The sequence below is a fragment of the Cavia porcellus genome, unplaced genomic scaffold, assembly GCF_034190915.1.
Source record: "Cavia porcellus strain 051 isolate PalLab524CR breed Dunkin Hartley unplaced genomic scaffold, mCavPor4.1 scaffold_29, whole genome shotgun sequence".
NCBI lineage: Eukaryota > Metazoa > Chordata > Mammalia > Rodentia > Caviidae > Cavia > Cavia porcellus.
In genome coordinates, this window is record NW_026947512.1 from 3465532 (window position 1) to 3480601 (window position 15070).

The 15070-nt window shown below is 41.6% G+C and overlaps 1 protein-coding gene and 1 non-coding gene across 2 annotated transcripts in view; both read right to left on the reverse strand.

The window, feature by feature from the left end:
• The window catches only part of Lamc1 (laminin subunit gamma 1), a 114910-nt gene that overhangs the window by 22295 nt on the left and 77545 nt on the right, over positions 1 to 15070 (reverse strand). Inside the window, exons 3-13 of the mRNA XM_013157832.2 lie at positions 11033 to 11163; positions 8189 to 8355; positions 5338 to 5526; positions 4450 to 4567; positions 3993 to 4091; positions 3769 to 3905; positions 3257 to 3379; positions 2976 to 3165; positions 2573 to 2685; positions 1770 to 1991; positions 1468 to 1656 (exon numbers count right to left, since the gene is read on the reverse strand). Of these exons, the coding sequence (XP_013013286.2) occupies positions 1468 to 1656; positions 1770 to 1991; positions 2573 to 2685; positions 2976 to 3165; positions 3257 to 3379; positions 3769 to 3905; positions 3993 to 4091; positions 4450 to 4567; positions 5338 to 5526; positions 8189 to 8355; positions 11033 to 11163 (1678 nt within the window). The remainder of the gene's footprint in view (positions 1 to 1467; positions 1657 to 1769; positions 1992 to 2572; positions 2686 to 2975; positions 3166 to 3256; positions 3380 to 3768; positions 3906 to 3992; positions 4092 to 4449; positions 4568 to 5337; positions 5527 to 8188; positions 8356 to 11032; positions 11164 to 15070) is intronic.
• LOC111758324 (small nucleolar RNA U13) lies at positions 13114 to 13215 on the reverse strand. Its single transcript, XR_002792517.1, has one exon. It is a non-coding gene; the product is annotated as a small nucleolar RNA U13 (small nucleolar RNA).

Below are 15070 nucleotides of genomic sequence, written 5' to 3' on the forward strand. Positions count from 1 at the left end.
TCAGAGATACGAAACTCTACACCAATTCCTATTCCCTTCTTGCCCAACTACCTTAAACAAATGACAGACTGTGAGCTGTAATTCTCTTGTGCTAAACGTGGGGTCACCAGGACAGTGGGTGGGAGCTATAGGAAGGGGACTCCTAATGACCACAGTGTCAGTGTCCTCTCACACAAAGCCTGCAATAGAGCCAGGGCTTTACGGGAAGCCCAGATAGAACCTCTCTGTGATGGTGTGGGTGATGGGAGAAGGCAGCGGTCTGCATGGAGGAGCCTCGGTCTCCTCAGTAGTTCAGCACAGGCACTGTTCTCTTAGCTAGGAAAGATCTAGTTGTATGCTCTTTTGAAAAAGAACACAAAAAATCAATCTGTTTTCCCAATTACACATGATGATATACTGAGAGGACTATTTAGGGAATTTTAAAATGATTACTTTATTTCAAAAATCCCAGGACAGCCTCCCAAACTGAAAAATCAAGTTTAGCTTCTCATTTGATGAATGAGAACATGCTGTGGCCATCATTATCTCTGGAGGTACACTGGCTGGGCTGGGGTCCCAGCTTGACCAGGGAGGGGCCGTGCAGCCTTGGACATGAAACTCACTGTCTCCATGCCTCAATTTTCTTAGTTGTCACAAGGTAATAACAGCAGAACTCACCTCAGTGTCATGAGGATTAATAAAAAGTTCATGGAACATACTTAAATAGTATCTGGCCATAAATAATACATATTAGCTACAATGAGTAACCTGATACGTATTTCATGAATTCCTAATTAACCTAATTAACCTAATTACCCTTTGTGATAAAAAATATGGTGAATATTCAAGTTTTTAAAAAATGTAGTACATGCAGTAAAAGACACATTGTCATTAATCCCTTTCAAAATAGTTCCCCTCACTTCAAAGACACTTAACCCACCGTTCTTGCCACGTCATAAAGCAATTCTAGAAGTCCTCTCTCATGTCTGTAATTGTGCTGTTGGGCTTGCCTTGCCATCCTGAATCAATCCAAAACATTTCCTTCCCATGGTCATCCTGACTTTAGGAAGCACAACACCAGCTGTGGACAAGGGCTGTCACAGTGCTGTGACGGGCCGTCTTTCCCTGGGACGGCACTGGGCAGGCAGCAGCACTCCCCATATTGTCAATCACAGCGCATCATGACGGGAAGCAGGACTTTCAAAACTTCTTCAGGAAGTTGTGAAGATAGGACACTGAGTTTGAAGTGAGATAAGAGTATTTCGAGGGGGATGAATGGTAATGTGTCTTTTACCGTAATCAGTTAAAAAAATTTTTATAAACATTCACTGTATATTTTCATCACACTTTGCATTTTCTGCAAAACTTCTGACTACAATCACTAACCCAAACAAAAACAACTTTAAAAAAACAAACTCAAAACAGAACAAAACACCAAAGTTGCTACTCCCAAGTCTTCCATAAGATGGAAAGAGCGGGCAGACTCACCAGTGGTGCCGACTGGACAGTTGGTGCACACCACCTCCTTTGTCTTAGGGACAACAGCACAACTTGAGCCCCCAGGACACGGACACGGCTGACAGTCAGAGGAGGCGCCCACGGTCGAGTCCCCATAGTAGCCATCACTGCACCTCTCACAGTGGGGACCAGCCGTGTTGTCTCTACAGTCACACACACCTACGTGCAAAACAGGTGTGAGAGGAATACACAAGTGAGTAAGACAGGGAGCATCTCTTTCCCAGCCGCTAAAGGGAAGTCAGGCCCGGCAGGGACGGAGATCATCTTCTCACCTGTTTCAGGGTCACAGGTCTCACTGTGTCCATTGCAAGTACAAAGCACACAGGGACTGTATGGTCCAAGACTCGGGGTTTCTCTCCTGTAACCTGAGAGGCATATCTCGCAAAACTGCCCTCCGTATCCCGCTGGGCAGGTGCAGGACTCCACCCAGGTTGCAGCGACCCCAGGCCCAGGACGAGCACTCGCCAGGGTGACATCATCCAAATATCCAGCACCTGTGCAGGGCAGAATGGAGAACTGCTGAGATACCTTTCATTTTCCAAAAGCCCGTGAAAAGTCAGTAACTAAGAGTCACCAGACCCAAAATGTCAACAAAAGTCAACTACTAAGTTTGATTTGTGCACTACAGACTAATTATAATTATAATTATAATTATAATTGGCTTATTAGTTATAAAACAGTATCATTTACTGATTTTAACAAATTTTCTTCCGGCTCATGAAAGTAGTTTTTTGTTTGTTTTGTTTTTTTGTCTTTTTGAGATAGGGTCTTGCTAAGCAGTTCAGACTGGCCTTGAGCTCACTCTGCAGCCAAGGCTGGTCTCAAACTTGCAATGATTCTCTTGCCTCAGCCTTCTGAGTGCTGAGATTACAGGCACATGCCACCACACCTGGCTTTGAAAGTAGTTTTTGTAAATACATTATTTTTATATATAATTCATATACAATGTGGTAGTTTATATTAGTCCTTTGAAATCAGTGCTATAGTATTTGAAGAGATAAGCTTCTGCGTTATCACATATCCTTCTATCTAATCATTCTCTTAAACAATACTTCTGAATTGCATCATTACTTACTTCTCTCGCTGTATGTCCCCCGGATCTTGATAGAGGTCAAGTTGTTTAGGAGCTTCTGAAATTCAAAAGGGGTAAGAGTAGGCCTCCATGGATAATCTGTTGCTTCATGGAGCCTGGAGAGAAAGCAAAAAAGGGGCGTTAATTTCAGATGCAGGGATGCATTTCTCATTTGTGCCACCAACAATGAGATGCTGACAATCTAATCAAAGCAGAAAGGAGATTGCTGGGTTGACAGCAAAACTGGAAAAGGAAATGAAGGAAAGGTCACTTTTGCAAAGTCATCATGATAACCTACAAGTTTTTCTTTAATCAATGTCCAGAGGCCAGATAAGCTTAGACAAAAAACTACTTTTTGCAATGCCAGTCCAAAATGACAATGCTTTTACAAAGCAGGTAATCTTACCTGAAGACATACTTCCCTGAGGTCTCACTAGGATAGGAATTGCCCTGAGCGATCAAGGGCACAGACACTCTTAGACCTGCTCCCTCAAGCACAAGATCCTCTGCTGAGAGGCGCGTGTCTCGTCTGTCCACTCGAAAGGAGAAGGAGAGGTTCTGACCGTAACTCAACACCTGGTTGCCCAAGAACTTGGCTGGAATACAGACACAAAGGTGGGCAAGAATGTGAGCATGAAACTAGAGAGAAGCGCCCAGGAAGTCACTGCAACTTCCAGCCTCACTTACCGGGGGCAACGAAGTAGCGAGGGAAGTAGCTATCAGAGATCACAGAGATATCCTGGCTCTCGGAGGACCACTCCAGAGATGCCTCAGAGCCATCTCTCTGCTCCACACGCCACCCGTCCTCATCTGCAGGCAGAGAACAGAAACGCAAAAACTATTTACACTGTAAACATCCTGAATCCAGATCCTCTGTGTCTTACAAAAATGCAGAAGATTGCATCTTATCTACAGAAAGTCAACAATAAAAGTTTTTTAATAAAAGGCTCCTACAACAGTACATATACATGTTACACTCTGGTGTACTCTTCTCTATATAATGTTTGTAATCACTGATCACTAAGTTCTATACAAATACAAATGTTTTCATTAAAGAGTCTGATGAGACTCACGCATATTAATGCCATGCACATGAAATGGTTCCCACTATCCAAAAACCCTTGAAGTTACTGACTTTAGTTACACATTTAAATGTGATCTTGGGGTTCTAGGAGGTGGAAGGGTAAGATGAAATTTACCAATCTGAAAGGTAGAGGACACATCATAAGCACTGTAGCCAACTGCATTTGTACAGACTGAGGAATGCCCAAAGCAGAAGCAAGGTGTGCAACCCCTGGGATTGGACGATTCCAGATTGAAAAACCCAGGTTTGCATCTGAAAAACATAAAGTCGTAGTTATTTTGTTAGCTTGTGATATGATAACAGGCAAATCATATCACGGCTGCAGGAAAAATGAGCTACCTCTCACAATTGAAGCCTTCAACATTGTCTTTGCAAACACATCTTCCTGTTTCCACATTACATTCATCTGTGCTGCCGGAAGGATCACAGGAGCAGGGCCTGGGCGATGAAAACATGGAGTAAGCCAGTGAGGGAAGAAAGGGTGAAACGAAGTTCCACTCTTCAGTCAATCCTTTGCTTCACATGTTAACAGAGTAACATTCCACACAATAGGATGAAATGATACCTACGAGCTTTTAGATCTGGATTTTCACATCTAGGTATCAAAATTCTCCTTATTCTCCATACAAACCGATACCCCAGAGGCTCATCATACCAGTTATTCTTGATTCTTACTAGTAACTATTATGGAGGAAAATGTTCATGCTGCTGTCAATAATTCAATATATCTATTATTATGAGTTTACTATAGACAGACTCTGCCCCTGTCCCTTTTCCTGGTTTGAAAACAATTTACCTGCATCCTGCTTCAGTGAGAGAATGGAATCCAGGCTGGCAACGGTCACACTTGTCACCCATCACTCCTGGCTTACAGCTGCATCTGCCGTAACTATCACACTGTGTGCTGAGAGAACCTAAAATTCAATGAGCTTCCCATCAACCACAAGTCCAGGGGGAATCAAAACCAATGCATCAAAAGACTGACAAGTGGTAACTAAAAGCCACTGTTAAACCAATAAGTAATCTCTAGATGATCACAACAGTGGGTGGGAGATGATCATATTTTAAACCATGAGTCTTTCAAAATCATACCTTTTAAAACCATATTTTAATTTTCCAGACACAGCCTAGATGAGTCTATTCAGTGCTGAACAATGCTTGGTAACTGTCCTGTACCCAACAGTACCCTATACCCAAAACCAATACTTCTCTGGGAAGGAGCACAGGCTCTTTAAGATCCATGTCTAGAACTTAAGTCTATGCAGGCATAAATATGAAGTCACGGTAAGACTCTTGACAAAGTAGGATGGTCCTTAGACCTCTAGACAGACATCAACATACTTAAAGCAGTTCAGCCAGAGCTAAGGAGATGAGACTAAACAAAATCATTAACAGGGAAGATGCTTACACAGTCAAAGTTCAAACAGTCTCCGTGACCTTATTGCTAATTATTTACACAACCACTACTCAGGCCACCTCCACCTTTTCACACGCACCAGGAAATCATCAGAAAGTTCAACTGGGTTAGACAGAGTGAAGGCAGATGCAGAATAATCTACATAATGTGCATCTCCCATACTCAGCTGTGCAAATGCCCAGGAAGCAAACCTCTTCTTTCCGGGGATACAGGGAACATTCATCTTGTGTCTCCTATCAAGCTGAATGAGTCCTTCTTGTCACTTACCAACAGGACTGCAGTGGCAGGGAGAGCAGGCTTCTTTGTTCCCAAGACGGAAGAAGTTCTCTCGGCACCTCTCACAGTTAGCACCGTCTGTGTTATCCCGGCAGTTGGTACAGTGGCCACCATGGCCAGTGGAACGGTACAGTTCAGGGTCAAAGTAGCACTCTTGTGATCGACCATTGCAGTCACAGGCTGTTGGCCAAAATGTACAAGTTACATCAGATGAATACACCTTTATTATAGCATTTTAATAAACCCTAATTCCCTACATCTTTGACAGAGGTAGTGGCTGAGCGTGACCACCAGATGCCAAAACTAAGCAAAACAAAACAGTGTATCAATAAAACGGTTATGCAACTAGATGAGCTGCTTGCTACAAAATAGCCTTATAAAAAACACCAGAAATGCCTGTACTCAGAAAAAACAAATCCATCTCCACAGAGGTAGATTCATATAAACTAAAAACTGTCAAACTACAATTTTCTTGACTCTTTATCCTTGCTTTTACTACCAATTCAAAGAACAATGTGCTAATTTATGTGCAGCCTTCAGTTTTAAGGTTTAGGTTGCAGATGGTTCAAACACACCAAGACACTAACTTTCAAAGTGTAGGATGACTTGCGTAACCAGGTAAGAAACCAAAGATTCATGGGCTCAGATGAGTGCCTTTGAAGATCAAAGTAGAATTTAAGGGAAATGCAGACCCTTCAGATGCTTCCATCTCCTAGGAAGCTACTGGGTCATCTATTAAGCATTGTATGTTAAGAACAAGTGTCTATAGTCATAGAAAGTTTTGGCTATATTTATATTAAGGTGATTTTTCTCACTTTTATTGATTCTACTCAAAGTATGCAGAGTATCTTGAACACTAATGTTTTATTTGAATTTGTACAAGGAAGTTAACTATCTTTAATATCTTAATACATGTAATTTCTTTTTTTCTTTCTTCCTACAATCTGCTTTTAAACATAACACAGTAACCGAAAGCTTAGAACACCTGACCCGCTGGCATCAAATCTTAAGAGTTTTGTTAAGTTAGTTTGGTAGCTCTCTTTCTCTCATTCACTGACTACTTCTCTTCCCTCAAGCCACCCTGGTCCATCGCACCTCAAACATGTGGTGCTCTGAGACCAGGAAGCGCAACAATCCCCGAGGTCTCACTCTCTGAAGGCAGAGCATCAACAGCTGGGGTGAAAGGAGGCAGCTGTAATGTTCTCCTCTCTGGCCTCTGCATCCTGACAGCACTGTCACAACATCCAGAGGCCTCACTCCCTGAAGCATCTCAATCCTGAATACAGATCAAGGAAGAAGCAAACTGACTTAGTTTCTCATCAGTCTTTGAGATATAGCAGTCAGTTCATTTGCTTGTGACGAATGTTTTATTTGTTGTTCTTACAGTTTCCTGCCTAGACCAATACTATGACATCATTAAGCAGAGCACTTCTCTGTGTTTGTTTATTAGGAGGCCACATCTAAGGAAGATTTCATTTCTTCTTCTGCCAGTCTTTATCAGGCAGCTTCCAACCCTGCATAGTTCAGCTCAGTAATGGAATTAAAGAAGCTCAAACAAGTCTCAGAACTGTTAGAGAAGGCTGTAAATTTTATCTGTAACTCTGGGATTTGCTGAAGGAAAAGATGAATAAGAGAATCTGTTCTAGGCAGCTCAATGAAAATAGTCATGAGTCAAGGTTTCTGCCAGTAAGGTCTACAAACTTAAGAGTGTTTTTCTCTTCATTCACTTTATATTCAAGACAGTCTGATGCAGCATATTTATAAAGATAAAGAACATTACAGCTGCCTTGAAAGTTTGTTACTGTGAAGTCCTTGGCAAACTGTTATTGCATGGTTTCTTTCTCCTTGGTTTTCTTTCTCTCTCTGCTCAGAATAAACCATGGCTTTATGAAGGGATAAACAATGTGGCAACTTTTCGTTTTGTCATCTTCTAGGAATACATGCTCTATTCTTCCTCCCAAAGCCACCGGGCTCTCCAAGAGAATGGGAAAAATTCTTCCCACTTCACTCTTTAGTGAGACAGAGGAAACTAATTTTGAGAAATAGTTTTTTGGACAGCAGTCTTACTTTTGAATTCACTGTACTTGACACATGCTTGAGTAAAAGAGCACTGACAGGAAAAAGCACACACAGTCAGCCTTCTGTACTAGCAGGTTCTGCTCCCACAGATCTGACCAAGTGCTAATCAAAAATATTTGGAAAGGGGCTGAGGATTTAGCTCAGTGGCAGAACGGTTGTCTCAGCAAGCTGAAAGCCCTGGGTTCAGTCCTTTGTGCACATACACATACACACACACACACACACAAAGTTAGAAAAAAAATTCTGTGTGTTCTGAACACATACAGACTTTTTGGGGTCCTTATGTCCTAAACAATACCGTATATTGGTTACTTATATTTACATTGTACTGGGTATTAAAAGCTTGAGATAGTTTAAAGCACACAGGAATACTACACCACTGTATATAAATGACTTAAGTACTCACAGATTTTCATATCTGAGGAAGATTCTGGAATCAATCTTCCATGGCTACCAACAGATGATTACAGCTTAGAGAGCAACAAAAACAAGGCTAGAGGAACCGTCTTTAGAGGGGCCATACTGGTTTCTGAATCTAACCAAATAACCAGGACAGTTTGTCTTCACAGCCAACTGCTTTCCTCTGCAACCTTCCCCTGACGTGCATGCAGTTTACTGCTCTACTTTTCAAACTCTCAAAGGAGCACTGCCTTTCGGAGCATTCCTTCTAAGGAAGAATAAAAGGAAGCCACCCCTTCTTCCTTCCTTCCTCCGTTTCCAGATTCCTCCAGAGGAATAGACAAGACAGCGCCCAGGCACTCACGCAAGCATTCACTGGGACTTTGAGCAATCGCCCTCCTCCACGGCCGGTCATTGAAGAACGGAAGGCACTTCTCACAGTCTACTCCATACGTGTTGTGTTTGCAGTTACACACCAGCTTGCCAAATTCATTCTTCACACACTCGCTGGCGTGTCCATTGCATTTACACCTGTGGAGAGAGGAGACATGCCCAAGAATGGAACCGTCGTACGGTCCCAGAGATGACACAGAAGAAATGTGTGCCCAGAAAACTGACAATACTTTTGAGTTCTACCATTCAAACACCAAAACTGAGGAAGTAAGCAAGAATAAAGTGGTAACACATGTCATGGGATGTGCCATTCACCAGGCAAGAGAGAAACAGCCCCTGACGGCTCCTGAGGGAGCACATGTATAGGATCAATTCCTGAAGTCAACTGCAGGCCAAGAGGCAGTGGAGAGCAGTGTTCAAAAAAGGATGGGCTCAAGGTTCAGGATGCCCAGGTCTGAAGCCTTTCACTGTCCCTCAGTACACCTGAACCTCCCTGCAGAGCAGGGAGGATGGTAACGCCTACCTCGTAAGACTATTGGGAGGAGGCCAGGGATATAGCTCAGTGGTGCAGAGCCTGCCTGGCAAGCATAAGGTCCTGAGTCCGATTCCTGGTATAAACAAAATAAAACTCTTAAAAAAAAGATTATTAGGAGGAGCTTCATGTATGTCTCAGGATTGCACAACCACACAATTCAATGTATCTCAGTGACAATCTGCCATAAAGAAAATCCTGTATTTCCACTTGAAGAGGGGAAGGCACTGAATCAGACACATCCCCCTCCATGTGGATGAGCACATTCCCTCAGGCGGCTTGGGCAAGAATCCCTGACGGATCCCAGATGCAGGCACTAGCCTAACACAAGCACTGAGGCAAACTCCGTGAGAACTAATTCGTGATAGAGACAAGTGACACTTCCCTTGCTTGCTTCCAAACATGGCAATCACTTCTACAGTTACAACTAGCATTTAAAAATACATATAAATACTTTGAAGGTATTCATAGTATGCCAGGATGAGGCCCAAATTTACATCTCCAGCTCTCACCTTTCCCCCCAGGTCCTGTCCTCAACTGCTGCACAAGCTGATACCTAAAGTTTGACATGGCTACAGCTAGCTCATCTCCTCCAAGTTATCCCATCTTCTTCATTATTCGATCCCTTTACAGGCAAGTGCATCTGTACGCTCCTCTCTGTTCTACTGTCACCAGCTGATCACGTACTTATTGTCTAAGACTGTTCTGAAGCGTAACAGTAGTCTACTTTCGCCATGCTTGTATACTAAACTTCCTAAACTGGTGACTTGGTATCACAGTCCTACTCCAAAAAAATTTGCCTGATTTCTCATTGTTTAGTTTCCAACAGCTTCTGCTGAGTATCAATCCTATTCCAGAAATGCTAGATATAAAAATAATTTTTCTGGTCAAGACCTCATAGTCTAATACAGGGAGAAAAGTTCAAATGCTTAGCCTGCTGAAAAAGTCTCTGGTCAATAAACTAGCTTTCTGGTTTACGGTTCTATAAACTCAGAAAAGGTTTTCCTTCTGTTAAATAGGCTTATACTCCACCATGCCTGCATTTTATGTTCCCTGGCTATCCATGTTCCCAGACTGATATTCATCCAACCAACTCAACTGTCTTCTCTCCTTATCAACTCCTACCTATTCTTCAAGACCCAGCTCAAACCCCATCTACCTGTCTAGCTGCCATTTCTGGATCATTCCTGACATACAGCATCTTTTCTACTGCTAAGTGATCCTCTCATTTCATACATGTGACTATGCTAATACAGGGTAAGTATTTCTTATTCCTAATGCGTGGAACCAGAAGTGTTTTTTGTTTCAGATTTTTAAATATTTGTATATACAAAATGAGGTGTCTTGGGAATTTATGTGTCATGTATATTTAATACACAAAGACTGAAGGTAACTTTATATACTGTTTTTAGTATGCCTAAAACAGTAACTCATTACCTGAAATCAGGAGAACTTTCTACTTGACGTATCATGTCAGTGTCCACGGTTTTAGCTTGGCAAGCATTTCAGGTTTGAGATTTTTAGATTAGGGGTATTGATCTGTATTTAAGCTCTCACATTGTCACAAATGGCCTGTTCCATTCACTTACAAGATCCGAGAAGGTGAGGCTTTCTTAGGGGATGTTCAGTCTCCTCAGTCAGCAGCTTCCCTAACCTACCATGGAATTCTGTGCTTAAATAGTCAATATGTATTCACAAAGGGTACTGATTCGACAAGACTGAAAAACCTAGTTGCTTAGTTTTGACAAAAATGAGTAGATTTGACAAGAAAGATATTCTAGGTTGCTGCCTCTTTTTCCAGATATATATTATCCCTACATCTTCCCTTTCCTGTTGTAAGTAAAGGTCCAGTAATAATAGTAATACAGCTGTAAACAAGTTGCTACATTCACTTTTACAACAAATCTCTAATCATGTCTGTCATGGTTTATGTCTGTGTCCCCCAGGCCTCATGAGTTTGCATTGTGCATTTGCATTGTCTAGTGCTTGGATTGATGGTGTCAGTGCTCCACCCACCTAGGGGTGGAGCCAGGATGTGATGTAATGGCAGGAGGAAGGTGTGTCTTGCTCTTTGCTGCTTCCTGTTTGCTGTTTGCGGCCGCCAGGAACTGCAGCCCAGCCATGCCCACCTGCCTTGGAGCCAACTGAGTGTGGACTGAAACCTCCAAAAGCTGTAAGAAATAAACCTTTCCTTTCCCAACTTTGGGCTTCAGGTATTTTGTCTCAGTGACGAGTAAAAAGTAACTAAGACAATGTCCAAAGCTGATTTAATAGTTTACTTACCTGCCACCTACAGCAAAATCAGAGATTGCATAATAATAGGATTTGAGGACTTTGGGGTCATTAAATACTTCATCTCCAAAAGTGTTCAGGCGATTCAGAGTTACTCTGATGTCAGTGGCAGTAACCCAGTCCTGTCAGGCACCAAAAACAAAACATTAGAGAGAAGTAGATACGCAAGCACAAAGCTTTAAGTCATTACATTGGTCTCAGACCGGTGATGGCGAACCTTCCAGAACTTTCAATGACACAAACAGCCCACTGTGGCATACATGCCATGGGTCCCTCACCACTGGTCTAGACCAACCAAATGCAGTTTGTTTTTGTCTTCACCTCTCCTACAATATCACCTTCTCTGTGAGGTTTTCCTTTACCTAAAATTGCTATCCCTCTCCCACTCCTAATTTCCCTTTCCCATTTTAGATGTATCATCTGTTTTTTTATTATAAAAAAGAAAAAACAGAATTTCAAAACAAGACAACAGTAGAGTAACAATAATTAATACATTGCATATTGTTATGTTCAGAGTAGTCACTCAGTGTATAAGATATAAGCATGAGATACTGTACAAAAAATATTAGCACAAGCCTTTCTTTTCAATGAACTAAGAGAAACTAGCAGTATATCTACCTTAGCTATCAAATTTATATATAAATTATATTATGTGATAAATTACATTATATTTTATTATATAATATATATATATATATATTTTTCCCTTTCATCTTTTCCCCTTTCCCCATCACAGTTTCTTCTTTTGAACAGTTTCTTCCCAATTTACAGTATCTAATGTACCTTTTGGGTCCTCTTTATTTTTCAGTTTCTCACACTAGTGAGACCATATGATGATGTTTCAACCAGAAACACTAAATCTACTGGAAGAGAAAATAGGTAGAAGTCTTGAAGACACAGGTAAAGGCTGAAACTTCATAAACAAAACACAGACTGCATAGAAATACTACAAAGAGTGAACAAATAGGATCTCACCTTACTAAAAAGGTTTTGCACAATATTCTCTATTTCCACACATCCTGCCCCCATAATCTGACTGCAAGCACCAAGTGGCAGGAAATGTGTATCTGTTTTCTTCATTGTAATTTCCCCCTGCTGTTTACCACCCTGTATGTGTGCAAATAGTATTTGCTAAGTACATGAACAGAAAAAAAAAATCCTCTGATCAAGTTAGTAGCTGAAGAATGAAAGTTATATAATTTCCCCCCAAGTTTTATGGGCACTAAGCCCTAATAATAAATGCCCTTTCACTGAGCTAATTTTATCAGACGTTACATATGTGGTAGACTATTATCACAATAATCCCAATGAATCATATTGGCCAGAACCACACCCTGTGCAACCCTTTTCCACATGTTGTGTGACTGGTTTTGGAAAGAGAACAGCAGCAAATGTGACACAAGCAGAGGCATGATAAGCACTTGTGCCCAGGGACTTGCTCTCCTGGAGCCCTTCCCTCACCACGAAGAAAAGCCTGGTCTTGTCACTTAAGGATGACAACCAAGGGAAAAAGAAACCTGGCCTGCTTGGCTAATCTGCTGGGTAAGATACCCAGGCTAACAGCATCATTAGAAAGAACGTACCACAGTATTTTAAAAGCACTATGTTGGGAGTAGTATACTGCGTACGACAATCCAAAGACACCCTTTCTGCTCTTAGCCTCAGGGATCTTCCTGGGCATTACATGTCAGAATCACCTCTAGGGACATAAAACAAGCAAGAGCAGAGGTAGAGGCATCTATGCTTTCCGAAGCTCAGTGAGACTGGAGGAACAACCCTGATTAAGAACTACTGCCTTAACCCATGCCAGACATCTGGCATACTGAGCAATGCAGAGAACTCATAAAAACTAATCTCCATGCAACTCCAGGTATAATTAGAAAGAAGAGATGATGATTTCACTGTCTCCAAACTTGGAACTCAATAACAACTCCCACTCATGGCCACAACTGGAGGAATCTTGGTCTTCTGTAATATGAATAGCTAAATATATCTCTGTCTAAAGCCTACTATATCTTCTCCAGGCTTCGTCTCTATCAAGGCTCTCCTTGAATGGATGCTTTTTTTTTTCACGTCAAATGGGTAATGTGCCGATATCGTAACAAGGTTCAAAGGAGGCACATGTCATGCATGAAGCATGAACACCCAATCATCACGCTTATGAACTTGAGGATCTGAATGGATGCTTTTTAAAGGCTGACCTAAGCTAGCTTTTTTCATAAAAATGAGCAGACTCTGGAGCTAAACCTCACAGGCCTGGAATCTTAGTTTTGTCACTTAAGATTGATTCAGGGCAAGTTATATCCTCTCTGGACCTCTGATTCCTCATATGTAAAACAGAGATAACAGAAATACCTTACAGACTCATTATGAGAGTTGAAAGAGTTAATATTCTAAAGCGTTTAGAACAGTGCTTGCCACATCATAGCACAGTAAGTATATAATGAATGCTAATTATTATTCTACACAGTATCAACACATGCTTAGGATACTCATACATAGTGAAACTGGGAAGGAACTTCTCTGTCTGGGAGACTGCAGCTTTTGGAGGGAGAGGATGTCTGCCGTCTCCTCATTGTCAGATCAGCTAAGAGTCAAATCCACTTACCATCCTTGGCAGTAGCATTATGAGAAGCACAGCTCTTAAACCCAGAAATATATCATTAAAGCTACTGCACAATGAAAGGAACCGGCCAATGTATGCAGGTACACATTGCATTTTTACCACATGTAGTCTCATTAGTTTCTATGGCATAAAGAGTAGCAAACCTCAGAATTTCTAGAGCTGGGCAAGATGCTCAAGACAGGCTGATGGGCACACAGTTAACAAAAGCACAAGAAAATCAGTCTCTTTATAAAACCGTTTTTCTTATTGTCTCCAGTATAGTTTGTCTACCCTGGATGTAAAAATACAACTTGCTGTAGGAAGAAACAAGGCTGGAAAGTGTCTGCTCCATTACTCCTCCCTGAGGATTTCAGTCCTCTGCTTTTTCATCTCTACATCATTTATTTTGAACATACCTGATCTTCACTGCAAGAAACATTTTTCTAAAAGGCCTCTGCAAACAAACTTATGTGCACCATAACCTCAGAGTTTTACCAAGCGCTTCCATATTGACCATCTCCCAGCAGTCAAAGAGGAAAACTGGACCCACAGAGAAATACAAGATGTTCTCATTTTTTTGGCACTGTCCAAAACCACACAACCAAATCAGAAAACAAGTCCCTGAAAACAGGAAGTTCCAGAGAGACAAAATGGGAAAGCAGAAAATAGAAAATCCAGAAAGACAGAAATCATAACAACTTTTCATAAAATGTACACAGCATTTGCAAGCCTGTAACTAGTATTTTTTCTCAGTCAATGAACACAGGTTGCCCTCACTGAGATGCTAGCTTCAGCCCTGTGACAATAGCATCTGGGTTCCTTCTGGGTCAATGCACTGAGAACATGATGGGTCTCATTAGTCCCAACAGTCACCTAGCTGGAACAATGAAAATTCACAGTAACCTCAGCAACATCAGAGAATCCATGTAAACGTATATAAAGAATGCACACACAGGACTGATTTTTAAAAGCAGCTTTTAGTTCTACATGAAGTAGGGAAAAACTTTCTATCGTGATGCTCAAACACAATACCACAGGCACGTAACTGATACCTGTCACTAACACTTGCTTTTCCTGGTGATGAAGAATTCTCACAGTGTTTGGCAATAAGGCCAGACAAACCCAATCAAAGTTTCCTTGCATAATAATGAAGGAAGAGAGCTGGGGTTTAGCTCAGCAGCATAAGCGCCTGCTTGGTTAGCCTGAGGTCCTGAGTTTGATCCCCAGTACCAAAATAATTATAATAATAATAATAATGAAAGAAGAGCCGGTGAAGTACCTCAGTGGCACAGCACCTGCCTGGCAAATGCAAGGCCCAGTTCAATCCCAGTACACACACACACACACACACACACACACACACGCACACACAGTTCAATCCCAGTACACACACGCACACACGCGCACACACACAGTTCAATCCT